The following is a 16,688-nucleotide window of genomic DNA, read 5'->3' as shown; positions in this document are numbered from 1 at the left end:
GGAAAAGGAAGGAAGGAGGAAGGAAGAAAAAAGGAAGGAAGAGAAAGAAAGAGGAAGGAAGGAGGAAAAATAAAAAAGAAAAAGGAAGGAAGATAGAAAAGGAAAAGAAAGGAAGGATGAAGGGAGGAAGGAGGAAAAATGAAAAAGGAAAGAAGGAAGGAAGAAAGAAAAGAAAAAGAAAGGAAAGGAGGAAGGAAGAAAGAGGAAAGGAAGGAAGGAAGGAAGAAAAAAAGAAAGAAAGAAAGAAAGAAAAAAAGAAAGAAAAAGAGGAATTCAGGTTCAGTTTGGAAAGACAGGAAATCCTAAAATGGGTTCAACATAAGTGACTATTTCGGCCGCGTGTTTTGTCGCGGAGTCTCCTGGAGAACTCCAGTACCGATCAGGAGAATTCTTTTCACAAATAGGTTTTATTCTGAGTTTGGGCAACAAAATACATAAGATTATTTTTTTTTTCTATATTTCTGCATTAAAAAAATTTTTTATTTACTTCTTTTGAAGTAATCTCTACCCCCAACGTGGTGCTTGAACTCAACAACCCCGAGATCAAGAGTCGCACGCTCTCCCGGCCGAGCCAGCCAGGCGACCCTTAAATTTTGTATTTCTTTCTAGGTGTTTAATTTTAATTCCAGTAGAGTTAACGTGTGGTGTCGTATTAGCTTCAGGTGGACAATGTGGTGATTCGACAGTTCATATTTTACGCAGTGTTCATCATGATCGTGTGCTTTTAATCTCCTTCACCTGCTTCACCCATCACCCCCGACCTTCTTCTTTTATTAAATCGTGACTGTAGGGGCGCCTGGGTGGCGCAGTCGGTTGAGCGTCCGACTTCAGCCAGGTCACAATCTCGCGGTCCGTGAGTTCGAGCCCCGCGTCAGGCTCTGGGCTGATGGCTCAGAACCTGGAGCCTGTTTCCGATTCTGTGTCTCCCTCTCTCTCTGACCCTCCCCCGTTCATGCTCTGTCTCTCTCTGTCCCAAAAATAAATAAACGTTGAAAAAAAAAAAATTTTATAAATCGTGACTGTATAGCTGAGGGTTGGGTTTTTTTTTTTTTTTTTTAAGTTTATTTATTTTGAGAGGGAGAGAGGAGGGGGAGAAGGGACAGAGGGAGAGAGGAAGAATCCCAAGCAGGCTCTGCACTGTCCTCACAGAGCCTGACACGGGGCTTTGTCTCACAAACTGAGAGGGTGACCGGAGCCGAGATCAAGAATTAGGTGCTTAACCCACTGAGCCACCCACGTGCCCCAGAGCCAAGTCTCGTGTACAAATGAGGAAGAGAAACATGGCGTGACCCTAGCCCCTCCCCCTTGCCCCATGTCCTAGCTTTGGGTCCAAAACGTGCTTGTTTTTCTCCCTGAGGTTGAATGACAGTCAGCCTTCCCAGAGGTTCTCGCGTCTCCGTATCTTGTTACGGAACATATTGACAGTGTCTAGAAAATAAATCACATTACGCCTTACACGCCGGCCGTCGGGGGGGTGACGGTTGCTGACTCTTGACCAGCTTCTGCCTCCCCTTCCGGGGTTCCCAGTTTTCAGAGCTGTTTTGCAAGTTCCTAGAATCGTACCCATAAAAAAAAAAAAAAAAAAAAGAATTGATATCTGTCTTGCCTTGTGCTCCCCACGTTTATAACCTATACATCTTTTATATCACGTAGGGGATACTTGCTACTAATCCCGATTGAAAAACCACTTTGTTAATCGTCTCCCACCTTCTAAAATTCTCACTGAGTGAGTTAGGTGAGTCACTGATCCATCTGAGATTTGAACTTGAGATTTTCTAAAAGATAACTTGAGATTTTGTGCTCTGCGTGTAGCCAAAAAGTGACTCTGTGTAATTTGAACGATATGGAAGCTGGGATTAAAATTGGGTTATGCAGGGGCACCTGGGTGGCTCAGTCGGTTGAGCGTCTGACTTCGGCCCAGGTCATGATCTCACGGTTCATGAGTTCGAGCCCCGCGTCGGGCTCTGCGCTGACGGCTTGCAGCCGGGAGCCTGCTTTGGATTCTGTGCCTCCCTCTCTCCCCCTGCTTGTGCTCTGTGTCTCTGTCTCTCTCTCTCTCTCTCTCTCTCTCTCAAAAATAAATAAATGCTAAAAAAAATCGTTTTTAAAAATACAATTTGGTTATGCAAAAGAAAAGTAGCTGTTTATTTATTTATTTTTTTTTGCCTCTGGTAAAGCAGCTCCTGAAAAATGGGTGGGTTTTATAAATCCTGTTACGCCATAGAAAATGTAGCAGCACATATAATTACCTTCGCTGCTGTTTTATATTAGAAATGCACCTCCTGAAATGAAAACTTTGTCCCTGTACTTTTTATTACACGTGGGACCCAATACAGAAAGGGTCATCGGTGTATAAGCCAGTTAAACCTCATGCCGTTTAATATGTGAGCAGTTGTATTCTGTCCGAGAATAGGAAGTTAGGACTCAAGTATCCGAGATGACATCGGACGCTGTCCAATAATTACGTAGAAAATTTCCTCTGCCACTTGGGTCATGGCCAGGGAACCTGGTTTAACCTTTTAACCCTTCCAGCAGCCTTGCTGGTAATTAGGCAAATCACATTTAAACCTTCACTAAATGACTGTTTAGTGAGCATGTACCGTGTACAAGGAAATATCGTAGGCGCTGAGGATAAAGTGATGAACAAACCATATGTCATGCCGCTGACATTTGTGTGTAGAAGAAGGCAGGATTAGTTAGAAGCGCAAAGTGGATGCTAGATTTCATTTAAAAATTTTTTTAATGTTTATTTATTTGAGAGAGAGAGAGAGAGAGGAGAGAGAGACAAGGCTCGAGCAGGGGAGGGGCAGAGAGAGAGGGAGACACAGAATCCGAAACAGGCTCCAGGCTCTGAGCTGTCAGCACAGAGCCCGACACGGGGCTCGAACTCACAAACCGTGAGATCATGACCTGAGCTGAAGCCGGAGGCTTAACTGACTGAGCCACCCAGGTGCCCCTTTTCTTTTCTTTTCTTTTCTTTTCTTTTCTTTTCTTTTCTTTTCTTTTCTTTTCTTTTTTTATATTTTTATTTATTTTTGAAAGAGAGAGCACAAGTGGAGGAGGGACAGAGAGAGAGGGGGACAGAGAATTCGAAGCAGGCTCCAGGGCACCCCTAACACATAAGGTACAGACAGGTTGAAAATAAAAGAATGGAAAAATATCTGTCATCCACCGATTGGCCAGTGCCGACCGAAGGAAGACTGACTTTCGGGCCAAAAAAACCCTCTAACTCTTCAGCTCAAGGAGGATCAACTTTATAACAATAAACACTTCAAGTACCAAACAGCTCAGTTAAATCCATAGGACCAGATGACCTCAAAACATAAACAAGGTTTTGCTCTTAACCCTTGGACATCAGTGTGTACAAGAAACACAAACACATCGTTGTAGGGAGAGATTTCTTTTTAATGCCCTTCTGTCCGTAACTGACAGAACAGATTTAACACATTCAGGGCAGAATATTTAAATGATAGGATTGATCACATTGACCCAGGACACGCCTATCCAGTGATTGCATGGTACGCATTCTTTTCAAGCACCCACAGAACATTTCCAAAAATTGAGCGCATCCTGTTTTCATGAAGCGAATCTCTACAAACGTCCAAGGGGAGACCGCATTCAAGGTGTGCTCTCTGAAGCCTGACATAAAGCTGGTTACCAAGAACAAAAATTTAGAAATTCAGAAATGTAGCTCCGAATAACTCAGAGACTAAAGAAGTCATACTAGGCACTGGGAAATATACAGAGCAGAACTGAACCTGAACGCACATTCTCCGAATCAGCTACTGGGCTATCACTAAGGTGATACTCATAAAAGGAAACTTAGAGCTTTAGGATACATATTAAAAATTAAAAAAAAAAAAAAAACGCTAAACATCAGTGAGCTAAGTATCCATCTCAAGAAGTTAGAAAAGGGGGCGGCTGGGTGGCTCGGTCGGTTACGTGTCTGACTTCGGCTCAGGTCACAATCTCACGGTCTGTGAGTTCGAGCCCCACGTCGGGCTCTGCGCTGACAGCTCAGAGCCTGGAGCCTGCTTCAGATTCTGTGTCTCCCTCTTTCTCTCTGCCTCTCCCCAGCTTGTGCCCTCTCTCTCTCTGTCTCTCAATCATAAATAAATAAACGTAAAAAAATTATTTAAAAAAAAGTTAGAAAAAACACAGCAAATGGAACCAAAGATAAATAGAAGCCAGGAAAGAATGTAAATTAATTATGTAGGAAAGAAAAGTACGCCCTCAGCAAAGGGGATCGACAAATCCAAAAGTTGGTCCCTTGAAAAGATGAATGAAATTAAGCTTCTGGAGAGACCGATCAGGAGAGAGAGGAGGAAGAGAATCGGAGGCAGTGAATCACGTCAAGTCTCTTGAGAAGATTTGCAGAGAAATCGGGCTGTAGCTGGCGGTGTAGCCCTAAAGCCAAGAGAGGAATTGCGTCCAGGTGGACGCTACAGTTTGTTTGCCGTATTCATCTCGCCGGCATTTATTGAGCACCTACTGTGTGCCAGGTATGGGCCCGCCAGCGGGGAGATACCAAATCAATGAGAGCTGGAGCCCCCAGGGCTTCCTCAAAGAGCTTCTAATCGGGTAGGAAGAGACAGACGATGAACGAGACGCATGATGATAAATTATGTCGTTCTGGAAAGTGATACATGCCGTGGAAAAGAAGGAAGTGGAACAAAGTGAGGGGGCGGGGAGTGCAGGTGGATGGAGGGCTGTTCTGAAGCTGTGGCCTCAGGGACAGCGAGCAGTGGGTACCCTCAGAGGAGCCGCAGGACGGCTGCGCTCAGATGTGAGGGGTTGGGTAGAGGCATGGGGAGGATTTGTGGGCTCAGGTCATGATCTCACGGTTTGTGTGTTCGAGCCCCGCGTCGGGCTCTGCGCTGACCGCCCGGAGCCTGGAGCCTGCTTCGGATTCTGTGTCTCCCTCTCTCTCTGCCCCTAACCCACTCGCATTCTGTTTCTGTCTCTCTCAAAAATAAACATTAAAAAAAAAAAAAATTTAAACTATTTCCCGTGACTCAAAATAGGGTTTGGTTCATTGGTCTGATGTCATATGATGGGTGTGGAGTGTCTTTTATGGAAGCTCCTTAAAGTTGGCCCGCTACCACCTGCAGAGTCACTTGGGTTAAGCTTTTAACGTCTTTTTGAAAAAATTTGTTAATGTGTATTTATTTTGGGGCGCGGGAGAGGGAGACACAGAATCCGAAGCAGGCTCCAGGCTCCGGGCTGTCAGTGCAGAGCCCGACGCGGGGCTCGAACTCCCAAACCGCGAGATCGTGGCCTGAGCCGAAATCAAGAGTGGGATGCTCAACCGACCGAGCCACCCAGGCGCCCCTAAACTTTTTAACATCTTGACCCCCTCTGAAGTTTCCTTGAAGCCAGAGTTCAAATTAATAGGGCTCTGTGGTCCTAGAGATAACCCAAGCATGGGGATCCCTTACTCGGGCTGCTGTGGGCGGGCCTCCGACACCTGATTTCAGGAAGGGGGTGGAATCTCGCTGTATGCAGCTTTGAGGCTCGGCTGCTCTCCCATCATGGATACCAACTGGATGGATCTGGTTTCTTAATAGCTGAAAGGGGTGTGTAGGAAAATTTCCAAAGCAGTTAACTGTGCTTCTCCACGGGGTGAGCGAACGATAGCCCCACGGGACCCAGGATGGCAGCTGTCGCTTTGGCTTGCGTGAAGGATGCGCACAAGGAAATCTCTGGGTTTGCTTTGGTTTTATTGTCGTTTGGGGCAAGGGGAGGGGTCAGGATTGATTCACGTTTCTCAACTGCTAAAGGCAATGGGGAGACACCAGGTAGCATTCAGAAGAGGCAACTGAGAGTTTAATAACCGTCTCTGGATGACACAGGCCTGGGTAGCGGAATTCTTACAGAGTTTTAAAGAAGGAAAGCAAGCCCCGATGCTCCCCCCCAACCCAGACGTTACCCAGTCTTCCCCTGCTTAACCTTCACACGGTTCCCAGGGCGTCAGGAGAATACACTTAGCTCGTGACATTCACCTTTCACCGTGTTCTGCTCATTCTTGGTTTTTTTCACCCCCCTCCAGAGATGCCATAACAAAAATGAAAGATGTTTACCTAAAGAATCCTCAGATGGGAGACCCAGCCAGCCTGGATCACAAATTAACAGAAGTCAGCCAAAATATAGAAAAACTGCGGCTAGAAGCCCAGAAATTTGAGGTATGAAAAAGCTGGGGTTGAAAAGCTCTGTTGAAAAAAAAAAGAAAGAAAGACAGAAACAGAGGGAGGGGTGGGGCGGGGGGGGGGGGGCGCGGTCACAGAGTGTCTGGGCACCGGCTGGAGATTCAGCCAGAGGTGTCGGGGTGGGTCTCAAGGGGTGGGTCTCGAGTTGTCCTAAGAGGAAATGGTCGTGCACTGAGCGTTCTGCCCCTCAGCACGCCCTCGGTCCGTTATGTCTCCTAAAGCCGATGCCGATCAAAGTCGTATTGGGATCCACAGTGCTTTTCCAGAAGTGCCTCCCTTAGTTGATCCTGCTTCATTTTCTGTTGGTCATGGAAACAACTGGAAGAATGTAACCGTCCAACACCGCCGGGAGTCAAAAAAACTTAAAAAAAAAAAAAGTCAATTCCAATATGTTATTGTTCTTTCAAAGGCCCTGTTATTAAAGGGTTATGTCTGTGAAAACCGGGAGGAGACACAGATCAGAAGTGAGTGGGAAATACAAATAATAAATGTTTCAAGGACCGAGAGAGGAGCTCTCAAAGGCTTCTTTTGCCCCCAAACGTGAAGGCTACAAAACACGGAAAGATACATTAGTAACCGATCGTTCGGGTCAGAATACGCGATTTGCGGCCACGAAGGGTCAACGGGGGCGTTTTTAAAATTCTTCCTGGAGCCCATCCATCAGTTGGTACAGTTTTTGAGTCTCTAGGGCCTAGAAATGTCCTTTTCTGATCACTTTCATTCTTGCCCCGCTCTTACCCTGTTTCAAATGTCGCCGAGGGCAATTTTTTCTACTTTGGATTTCCTCTGTGTACGTTTCTTCCCTATTCAAGAGAGGGATACTCCCAAAAAAAAGGAAGCATGGCTTTCAAACTGAGTCACTGCTTACGTGGGGCAGGATCCTCCTGTTTCCCCGTGTGACCTCGAGGTCACAGAATTTTGGAACCAGAAGGAACTGGAAGCAATGCATCGGAAACCACACGGCTGTTTGCAAAAAGCCCGAGAGTGTGACGCGGTCCGGTCCCGTGTTCTTTCCGCCCCATTGTCAAAGCTGCCTCAGTGCCTTTGCTTCTTCGTCTCCGAGGTGAGACGAGCTAGAAGCCGTGGTACAGCCAAGTGCAAATACACTGGAGGGACCCTCCCCCCCCCCCCCGTCGCCACCCCTCCCCCCCATGGAGTCCTTCTGGAGTCTCAGCTTCAGTGACCATCGGGCAACCCCAGCGTGGAGCCTTAGGACTCCACAGTCGGGCCCTGAGCTGAACTCAGACCAGGGCCTCTCGTCACTCTTGCTCACAGGCCTGGCTGGCCGAGGTGGAAGGCAGGCTGCCAGCGCGCAGCGATCAGGCCCGGCGCCAGAGCGGAATGTACGAGGCCCAGAACCCGACCACAGTCAACAACTGCGCTCAGGACCGCGAGAGGTACAGTATCTCGCTTGTGTTCGCTTCCCGATTCTGGAGGCTGGAAAGGAGCGTAAGGTGATTTCTTGACACCAAAGCGCCCGTGAGGCCTGAGCCGCCCTTTCGCCACGACTCGGGTCCCTGATGCCGCGTGGGGCGGGGTGACCCGAGATGGTGTTCGTTAGCGGGGGACGGCGGGCGGGGGGGGGGGGGTCGTGTGTGCAAGCACGTTGTTCGCACGGTGGCAGAGTCTGAGCCCTCACCGGGGTCGGTCGCTATAGTTGCTGTGTGCTTTGCTTTCTTGAGCAGCCCGGATGGCAGTTACACGGAGGAGCAGAGTCAGGAGAGTGAGGTGAAGGTGCTGGCCACGGATTTCGACGACGAGTTTGATGATGAGGAGCCCCTGCCTGCCATCGGGACTTGCAAAGCCCTCTACACGTTCGAAGGTGACATGGGCCCACGGGGTTCCCCGCTTGCGCACGCTGTCCCTCCTCCTGCTGTGACCGGACCTTCTTCTGAAGCCTTCTAGATCTTTCTAGAAGATTCCTTCTGCTCAGAGTTGCCGTCGTCATCGTCATCATCACGTGGCTGACTGCTGTATGGTTTGCCCTTCGGTCCGCACAACCGAACAGCTTTGGTGGAGTTTACTTGCAGCAGACAGTGTGGGATGATGATGATTTTTCATCTGTCTTTCCAGTACTTCTGGAGCCCCTGTCTTGGAAAGGCCCCGGGGGGCGGGGATGTGGGTGGGTGTGGCTTGGCATCCACCCCCGGAGATCAGAGAGCAGACACACATTTGCAGCCTTTACCAGAAGAGGGGTACAGAGTGACAGGGGGACATCAATCACTCTGGGGGGAGGGGGGGAGGTGAGATCCCATCCTTAAGAGAACTCAGAGAACCCTCCAGGCTGCTGTACATCGGAGGGAAGGACGGAAGGAAAGTATGGGCTCGTGCGGCTGGAGCTTAGAGGTCTTAGGAATAGGGGAATCTGAGACGAGAAAGTGGTACCTGTGCGGGGGGGCCGGGGGTAAGAGCAGCGTTTGGATTTGACTTGGCAATAACGGAGGAGCTATTGAAAGCATTTGAGCAGGGTGTTGATACCTTAGGATCTTTACTGTCACATGTGCAGGACCAATCAGAGAACAGGGACGGAGGGTTAGAAAGACTAGCCTAGCGTTGCCAGAACGACGTCCTGTAGAAAGCTAACGAGGATGCTGTGGAAGAAGCCACCCGAGCTCGGGTTGGTTTGGGGAAGCCCTGGAACGAAGGGATCTTACAGATTCCCTTGCCACAGACCAAATGTTGATAGTGACGAGAAAGCACCAGGTTAAATGTTGCCGATGTTGCCTCCTTCCCACACCTCGGCCCCACCCCTACGGCACCCCCTGTAAACAGCGCCCCAGACAGTCTGCGCTCAGAACGCTGTGTGAGCCGTGGGGGCTAGACTTTGGCAACTGTCTCCCGCAAATGGTCTTGGGGACCGCGATGCGAGAGTGGGCACCGAGATGCCGCGGTCAGCCAACCGCTCAGACTCCTGGCTGATGGGAAGCGGGGAACGAAGAGGGGGAGGAAAGCGGAGAGGGGTCCCGAAGGTGCCTTCCTGGGGTCCCCCTGAAGTGGGAAGGCAGGAGGAGGAAGTCGTGGTTTGGGATTTGTATTATTATTCGTAATAATAACACAACCGTGAGCCCGGCGGTTCAGGTGCCGGGGCAACAGGGAGGTGGACACAGATCGCAGGGAGAAGTGGAACCTTCGCTCCAGACAAGAACCAGAAAGGGAGAAAGACAAGTCGGGATGTCGTCTGAAAAGGGGTCATCAAAGCCTTGGGACGTTGTTCTCCGCAAGAGAGAGGAAGAGCAGCTCCAAGATCCCCCCCTCCCCTTCCCCGGGGAGACACCTGGCTTCCCTGGAAGGAGGGGAGGGCCCTCCCTGGAGGAACTGGAGAAGGGCCTTGGGGGGAGGGCCTAGAAGCTTCTGCGAGGGAGGAGGCCTTGGAGGGGAACGGGCGAGGGGGTGGGTGCCTCTGTTGCTGGCTGTCCTTTCTTCACGGCCAGGCTCCCCTGTATGCCCCACCAGGATGGCGCGAGAAGCCTAAAATACTCTGCTCTTGCTTCCCCAGGGCAGAATGAAGGAACCATTTCAGTAGCGGAAGGAGAAACGCTGTACGTTATAGAGGAAGACAAAGGTGACGGGTGGACCCGCATCCGGAGGAACGAAGAAGAAGGTTATGTCCCCACTTCGTACGTCGAAGTCTATTTGGACAAAAATGCCAAAGGTGCTAAGACTTATATTTAATAACAACTTTAAAAAAAAAAAAAAAAAAACTTAAAAAAAGTTGGCGTTGTCTCGCTCCACAACTATGACGGTTACAGGCAGTCCTTCAAAGTCTCGATGGAGGACACCCGCGTGCGTGTTGTCGTTGGGCCGGGCGCGGTGGGCATGTAAGGCATCTCACACCCGGCTTTCCCTGGCTAGTTTTGACGATAATCAAGTTTCACTCGCTAATGAAATATTATGCGGAAAGCTTCCAACTGCCCCCTTAACGATGCTGTCATTTGCAATCCACAAACAGGCCTTCCTCTGGCAGTTACCTGTAAGGCATCCCCAAAAACAAAGTTGCCCTTCTAGCTTCTAGTCGAGGTTTCTGAGTTTAAAACGTCCATGCGCGTCAGAGGGGTGCCGTAAGACCTCAGCCCTCCTGTTTGTAGCATCTGTGTCCCGCTGAACTGCCCTAGGACGTTCCGTTTTGTAACTTAACACATTGAACTCCGCAAGTTGGTCAGTTCGATCTTGCAGTCGTCCGCTTTGGAAGAAGTCAGAAATAAAACCTCCCCCTCCTGGAGGAAAGAGTGAGGGGATTCCTATGTTGGTACTAAAAAGTGTGTCTTTTTTCCTTAAACACGTTTAACATCGCGATTGGTTTCTTGTGATGAGCCTGTCACGGCTGCGTGATCCCAGACAACCCACTAAAACCCGGAAAAGCTCGGTTGACAATTAACCAGTTGACTTTGCCATCAGACCACCGAGCTCCTCCCTCTGCAGTTGACCGAGCCCATCAGATGCCCTGGTGCTGTTCAGATAACTTAACAAAAATCAGTGCATTTCTGTTGGAGACTTTGTGGCAAGCGGGGGCCATAGGCAGCTCACGCCTCCCCAGGTGGGGCCATAAATAGAACCTGGTTCGCCACCAGCTGCCTCTTACATGCAGACCCCGGCTAATCACTTTTCAAAGGTGTTTGGTCTTATTTTAATCCCTGGCATTCTTTAAGACCCAAAATATGAATTTACGGACAACTGTTTGAGAATTGCTCGCTTGTTTTGTATAATTAACCATGGCCGGAGTAAAATAAAGCGTTTCACCGTCTTGAAAGGAATCTGGGTCACATGGGGATTTGCATTTTTTAAATTGGCAAGATGGGTAGTGAAATTGATCACATGCATAGACGGGTACCGAGCCCAGTGCTTGTCCCCATTTCAAGAATCTACCCTGAGATCCCAGAGAACCAGCTCAGAATAAAGGGGTCAGGTTGAGATTTTCCTTTTATTTGGCTTCGAAAACCATTTCATGTCTTTCCTACTTTTAAATGGGAAATCAGCTCCTGGTTTTTACGTTGTGAGCTCCTTTTATAAGCTCGAGTCAATTTACAGCTGACTTTACAAAAAAAAAATTTTTTTTTTCATAATAAATAAGGCTGATCTGAAAAGCAACCGCAGCTCCTGGGGGGGGGCGGGCAGCACCTGGCAGGAGACAGGAGTGCTTTTGCTGCACATTCTAGCAGAAGGCACGGACCCAAGCGCACGGGAGACCCCAGATACTAAAATCCAAGCTTTCTGTCCGCTGCTGGACTCATTTCCGGACGATGAACTGCTTGCGGGAAGCAAATTAAACATTGAAGAAGTCTTAAAATGGCCAAGACAACGTTAGCCTTTTGAAGCCTCCCTTGGGAAGTATGACAGGGCATGAATTCTTTTTTTTTGTTTTTTTCCCCCTTATGGTTGTGCAGATTTGATTCAGAAGATGGCTCAGTTGGTTTGCAGGGGGCCTGGCGGCCGGTTTGGGCGTGTAAATGAATGATCACGATTTGCAGCTGTGTGCCCCAGGCCCTTAGCAGAGGCCACCACAGGATCGGGGACAGCACAGTGACACTCTGTAGCTTCCGTTTAAGCCGGTCAGCGCAGCACCGGGTGTTAGAAGAAATCCCGCAACGATTCTCAAAGAATCAGGATGCCCATTTCTGCCCAGAGTGTAGACTCTGGTTTCCACTTGCCCAGTTAATCTGCTACAATAGAAGACAAGTCCCAGCTTGTTCATGAAGTTTTGTCCTTTTATTTTAGAGGTACACTTAGAGGTGACTAGTGTATACGTAGGGGCCTGTCTTCCCCACCTGGTTTCTAAATCTGGTCGGGACCCCCAAGAACACCCTTCCCCACCCCACCCGCCCCAGCAAACCCATCCCAGCCTGTGGACTGCTGCTTCCTGACGCCCAGAACTCAAAGCAGCTGTTTCGTGCCTGTGCACTTGTGTGTGTGTGTGTGTATGTGTGTGTGTGTGTGATCTATGTGACTATTTAATGATTGCCAAAATATTTAGACTAGAGGAGCGTCCAATGGGTCCGTTGGATTGTGACTTACCTTCTTTTATGGTTTGGTTTTTTTTTTTTTTTTTATTGCTTTCTGTTAAATATGCCCGTAATCCCCTCCCCACCCCCACCGACCCCCCCCACTATATTTGTATATACTGCAATTTAAGAACTAAAAGGATGCTAAGAACTAAAAGGATGCCTTGAATTCGTTGTTTTACCGTTTTACTCTTTTGTCTGTTTGTTTTATTGGTGATTCTGCTGCCTAATGACCTTTTTTGTTTTTGTAACCGCTGGGGAAGCCGGAAGGCTTAGGTCCCCCTGCCGGCTGCCTCCTCACTTGAGTTTATTGTAGACACTTGGGCTCTGAGTAAGTTTTGTTCGAATGCGGCCAACATGATTGTCTCGCTCTCCTTACCCTAAAAGAAAAGAATCTGTCTGGCACCTTTCAGCTGTACCCTCGTATCTGCCTCTCTAATAAACGTATTTTTCTCAGTGTTGTGTATTTTAAATGATTCTTCACCTTTCCGAGAAAATGATTCTGTGTAATACGGGTGTTTAACTCTTTTGTCTTCAGTAACGGGGAACTTTTCCGGCCAAATGCTTTTTAAAAATTCTGCCCTTCCCCGCCCCCACCCTTTGAAATGATGCCACCTTCTCTGTTTCTTGCCCTGTGTGCTCCTGAGGGCTTCCAGAATCCGCCTCTCTCTCTCCTCCTCTGCCCCCTCAAGATGAAGAACTTTCACTGTTTATTGCTGAGTCAACATTAAAGTGACAGGTTTTCCTTTCCTCGCCAAGATTTTACACTTTTGTAAAGCACAGAGAGTGTCAGCCGGGGACAGAATCCAGAACCGGGCCTTGAAATGCCTCGCGCCCTCCTGGGAACCTGGTCACATTTTTTTTTTCCCCCCTTAGAAAGAGGGGGTCGGGGCGGGTGGGGGCAGCATCTCCCATGCGGGCCTCTGTTCACCCCTGAAGGAAAGGCGGGTTCCCCAGGGAAAGTGGGAAGTGAAACCGTGAAAGTTCCTTATCTCAGACGTGCCCTGTTGGTGACAGCCCTACTGTTCTGAAGCTGTCCCCCCTCCCGGGTGGTGCATTCTGAGAAACAGAGTGGCCCCCCCCCCGACCGCCTGCCTTCCTCTAAACCGTCTTTTTCTTTCTTTTTGTGTTGTAGATTCCTAGAGGCCTCGGGGAGCCTTCCCAGGAGAAACCCTCCGGTCTGCTTGTCTCCACAGGCCTGGGCGCCCGCGCTGGGCTGGACTGTGGCCCTGGACATCTCAGCCTGAAGTGACATACCCCCCCCCCGCCCCCCCCCCCCCACCACCACGTAGCTGCTTGCCTTTTTCTTTTCCTTTTCTTTCGACAGCATGCCCCTTGTGGCCCTGCTCCTTCCGTGGCCCAGTCCGGCCACCTCTGCGGGGAGCAGGTCTGTCCCTGTCCCCACCACACACAGGGCCACGGAAGGCAGCTAGACACGTGTTCCCCCCTCCCCGGGCTCCCGCCTCGGCCCTCAGTCTACCTGGAGCATCCTGGCCCGTCCATGGTTCACACTGTGCCTTTCGTGAAAACTTTCGCCACTGGTCGCCTCCCCCCGCCCCCCGCCCGGGAGACTAACAAAATCTGGACGAGGAAGGCCAGGTGTGCACCAGGTGGACGGAGCGCCCGAATGTCACTGACGTGTTCCCGTGTCCCGAGTCCGTTGAGTATTCAGTGGTCCTTTTCTGGTTATGGGTCCTCACCTCGCCCCAAACACTGGCCCTTGCAACATGTCATGGCCCGAGAGCGTCCACGGTGGCCACGGGGGCACGCACACGCATGCACGCGCGCACCCCCCCTCCGTGCACGCTCAGCACACACGTGTTTTTATCTGGGGCCCGTGCTCAGTGGCCTGGAAAGGTCTGGACTGGATGTCCTATTCCAGCCCGGGGGCCACGCACAAAAAGCCTGCCTCCACCCACCTTCTCCCTGTCGTCTCCCTCGTTAATGAGCACTGTGGACCCTGGCGCTTTACAAACGAGGGTCTCGCCTCGGCGTTAGCTGGTCGCAGGGCGAAAATTCCCGTCTTTCCATGAATTCCGAGATGTGCGTCTTAGGATTTTAGCACTTTCCTCACCAAAGACCCTGTGCTGCCCGTGGCTCCGGCTTCTGTATGCTCTCACGTGTTCTGCAGGCCACGGAGACTGGACTGCGTTTGCCTCTGGAGCTAGGTTTCCCGCCCCTTGTGGATCCTTGGGGACAACGTGAGGCCATGGAGCCTGTGGCCACTCATGCCTTAGAGCAGCGCAGCGTTCCTTCTTTTCTGGTGCAGAAACAGTCGGGAGAGATCACTGGCTGGGAGTGTCTGTGGACGAGACCCCATCCGAAGCCCAAGAAGGAAATCGGGCCTCTTTCTTGTCTCGTTTGGCTTTCGGTAACTAGGCGGTCGCCTCGAACCTCCTCAATTTTTCTCGACATTTACGAATCTAAGACCAGGGTGTCTTCTGGGAGCCGAAGGGACAGGGACAGAAATGGGCAGGTGCTAAGGGCTTGGGCCTGTGTCCAGCGGCCCCAAAGATGGTTCCTCTCAGCAAACCGGGGTTGACCAGACGCCTCCCTCAGAGCGGCTCGGCGACTAGAAACTTCCAGCAAGTAAACGCCCGGGGTTGAGCAAGTGAACCGAAGTAGCTTTGGGTTTAAAGGCGAGCCAGCGAGAGAGCATGAGCCGCCCCCCTTCTGTCTCTCTGTCCTTCTGTCTGTCTGCCCCTAAAGGGGGCTACGCCCCTGGCTTGACGATCACCTGCCGGAGAGGCTGCGGCCGGCCACTGGCTGTCGCGAGGCTGCTACGTTGGCGGCAGGCCTCCGGTACCCGCGGTGGCGGCGCACCCGTGGCCAACTCCTCAGTCTCGCGAGAGGGCCGGCTTGGCACGTGACCCGGAAGCCAGGCGGCCAAAGGGCGAAGGGGGGGCCGGGGCTCCCCTGCGTCCCTGCAAACCTACAGGTGCGTGGTTAGTCCGGGTGGCCCCGGGGCCTCCACGGGCGGCTTCTCCAGCCGCCGGGTGACCAGGTGTCCCCAGGAACATCTGAATCTCACCAGGCCAAGCTGACCACTCTCCACCCCACAGAAGATGCTAATGGTTTTTTAAATCGATTTGAGAGCCTCGGTAACGCATGTGCATTGCATCTTTCACATCCCGGGTCAGAACAGATTCATTTCTCGCAACATAGGGGATACGGTAGAAGCTGCAGTGATTTGTCCTTTTCATGTCTGTTAAACCTGATATAGAATATACTCGTATCTTATACCCCCTGCGCCTTCCCCTTCCCCCCTACCTTCCTTCCTCCTGTACCACCTGCGTCCAAAAAAGAACGCATCGTAAGCACTTCTCAGTGTTCGGCGTGGGGTTTGCGCTGTGAGGCCGAGCTCATCAAAGGAAATAAGTGATTATGTGATAGTTGAGACGTATCGTTTACTCTGGGAGTCCTACTGGGAGCTCATCTATCTATTCTTACGGACGCGTTCACGTAGGGTAGAGACGCGGAATTTCCGACCTGCTTCCCGGCCTCCCCGCCCCGCACCCCCGATGCCTGTGGTTTCCCTGCCGATGCTAGAATACTGTTGTCGTAAGAATGACTAAGTTTTAAGGAGCCTGCCCTGACAATGACCTAAAAACGAAACGAAAGACAGGAACTTGTCATTTACCCCGTTTTTCCTTTGCAGGATAAAAAGGTATGGAAAGCCGTAATGGGATTTTCCTTTGGATTTTGATGGCGCTCGCCTCCAAGCTTCCAGGCTGTGAGGCTCAGGCCAGATGAGCTGTAGCACAGGGGCCCCCTGATGCCTTCTGGTGACATCTGTAATTACAGGAGAAAGTTTACTGAACGTGGAAAAAAAAAAAAAAAAGTTACATCGATGCTAAGTATTTTTCCAGAAATCTTGGTTTCATACTTCCTCATGCCTCTGCCTCCTTGTGTTTCTTCTATCATTAAAAAAACAAAAACAAAAACAAAAAAACTTCTTTAGAGAGTGATCCAAAATTCTATTTTAACCTGACGTTGAGCACCTTTAAACTTTTTAGTTTATTTGTGCGCGTGGCACTAATTCTAAGCTTTGGAGGCATCTCAAGTGTAACGGCCCATTGCCATTGTGAAGGTTCTGGAACTGCCCATTTGTCTCTGGAGATGGAATTAAACCAAATAAAGTGCTTCCATTGGAAGGCTTATATTGACCTTGTAACTATACGTTAACCCTCTTAAATGTTAAATAAAAGTATAACCTCTGTTACGTTGTCACGGGACTGTTTTTGTTGTACTGGCGGGGTGACCCGGGTCACGGAAGCAGGCAGGGCCCCTGGGCTGGGGGCGGAGGCGGCTGGGCCCGTCTGCACCTCTCTGATTTACTGTGTGAACCCAAGACAGTCACGTAGCCTTCGTAGCCATGGAGACTGGGGCCGGGCTCGCTCTGACCCCCCCCCCCCAACACCCGCTGGGGGAAAAGCTGCCTGTCGGGGACATTGTGATGAGAGATTCAAGTTGATTCAGTCCAGGG

The 16,688-nt window shown here is 50.3% G+C and overlaps 1 protein-coding gene across 21 annotated transcripts in view; it reads left to right on the top strand.

The window, feature by feature from the left end:
* Positions 1-16,421, top strand: part of FNBP1 (formin binding protein 1) — a 145,236-nt gene extending 128,815 nt beyond the window's left edge. For 8 of the 21 annotated variants that reach the window (XM_045469889.1, XM_045469886.1, XM_045469881.1 and 5 more), the window contains 4 exons: positions 6,050-6,182; positions 7,482-7,603; positions 7,892-8,028; positions 9,703-12,658. In XM_045469889.1, the coding sequence (XP_045325845.1) occupies positions 6,050-6,182; positions 7,482-7,603; positions 7,892-8,028; positions 9,703-9,878 (568 nt within the window). In that variant the 3' untranslated portion in view covers positions 9,879-12,658. Of the gene's footprint in view, positions 1-6,049; positions 6,183-7,481; positions 7,604-7,888; positions 8,029-9,702; positions 12,659-13,337 lie in introns of those variants that run through there. The other 13 variants (XM_045469890.1, XM_045469883.1, XM_045469875.1 and 10 more) reach the window with 2 other exon arrangements.
* The last annotated feature ends 267 nt before the right edge of the window (positions 16,422-16,688 follow it).

This window comes from Leopardus geoffroyi, chromosome D4 (assembly GCF_018350155.1).
Source record: "Leopardus geoffroyi isolate Oge1 chromosome D4, O.geoffroyi_Oge1_pat1.0, whole genome shotgun sequence".
Taxonomy (NCBI): domain Eukaryota; kingdom Metazoa; phylum Chordata; class Mammalia; order Carnivora; family Felidae; genus Leopardus; species Leopardus geoffroyi.
This window is presented reverse-complemented; position numbering and strand designations above follow the sequence as displayed.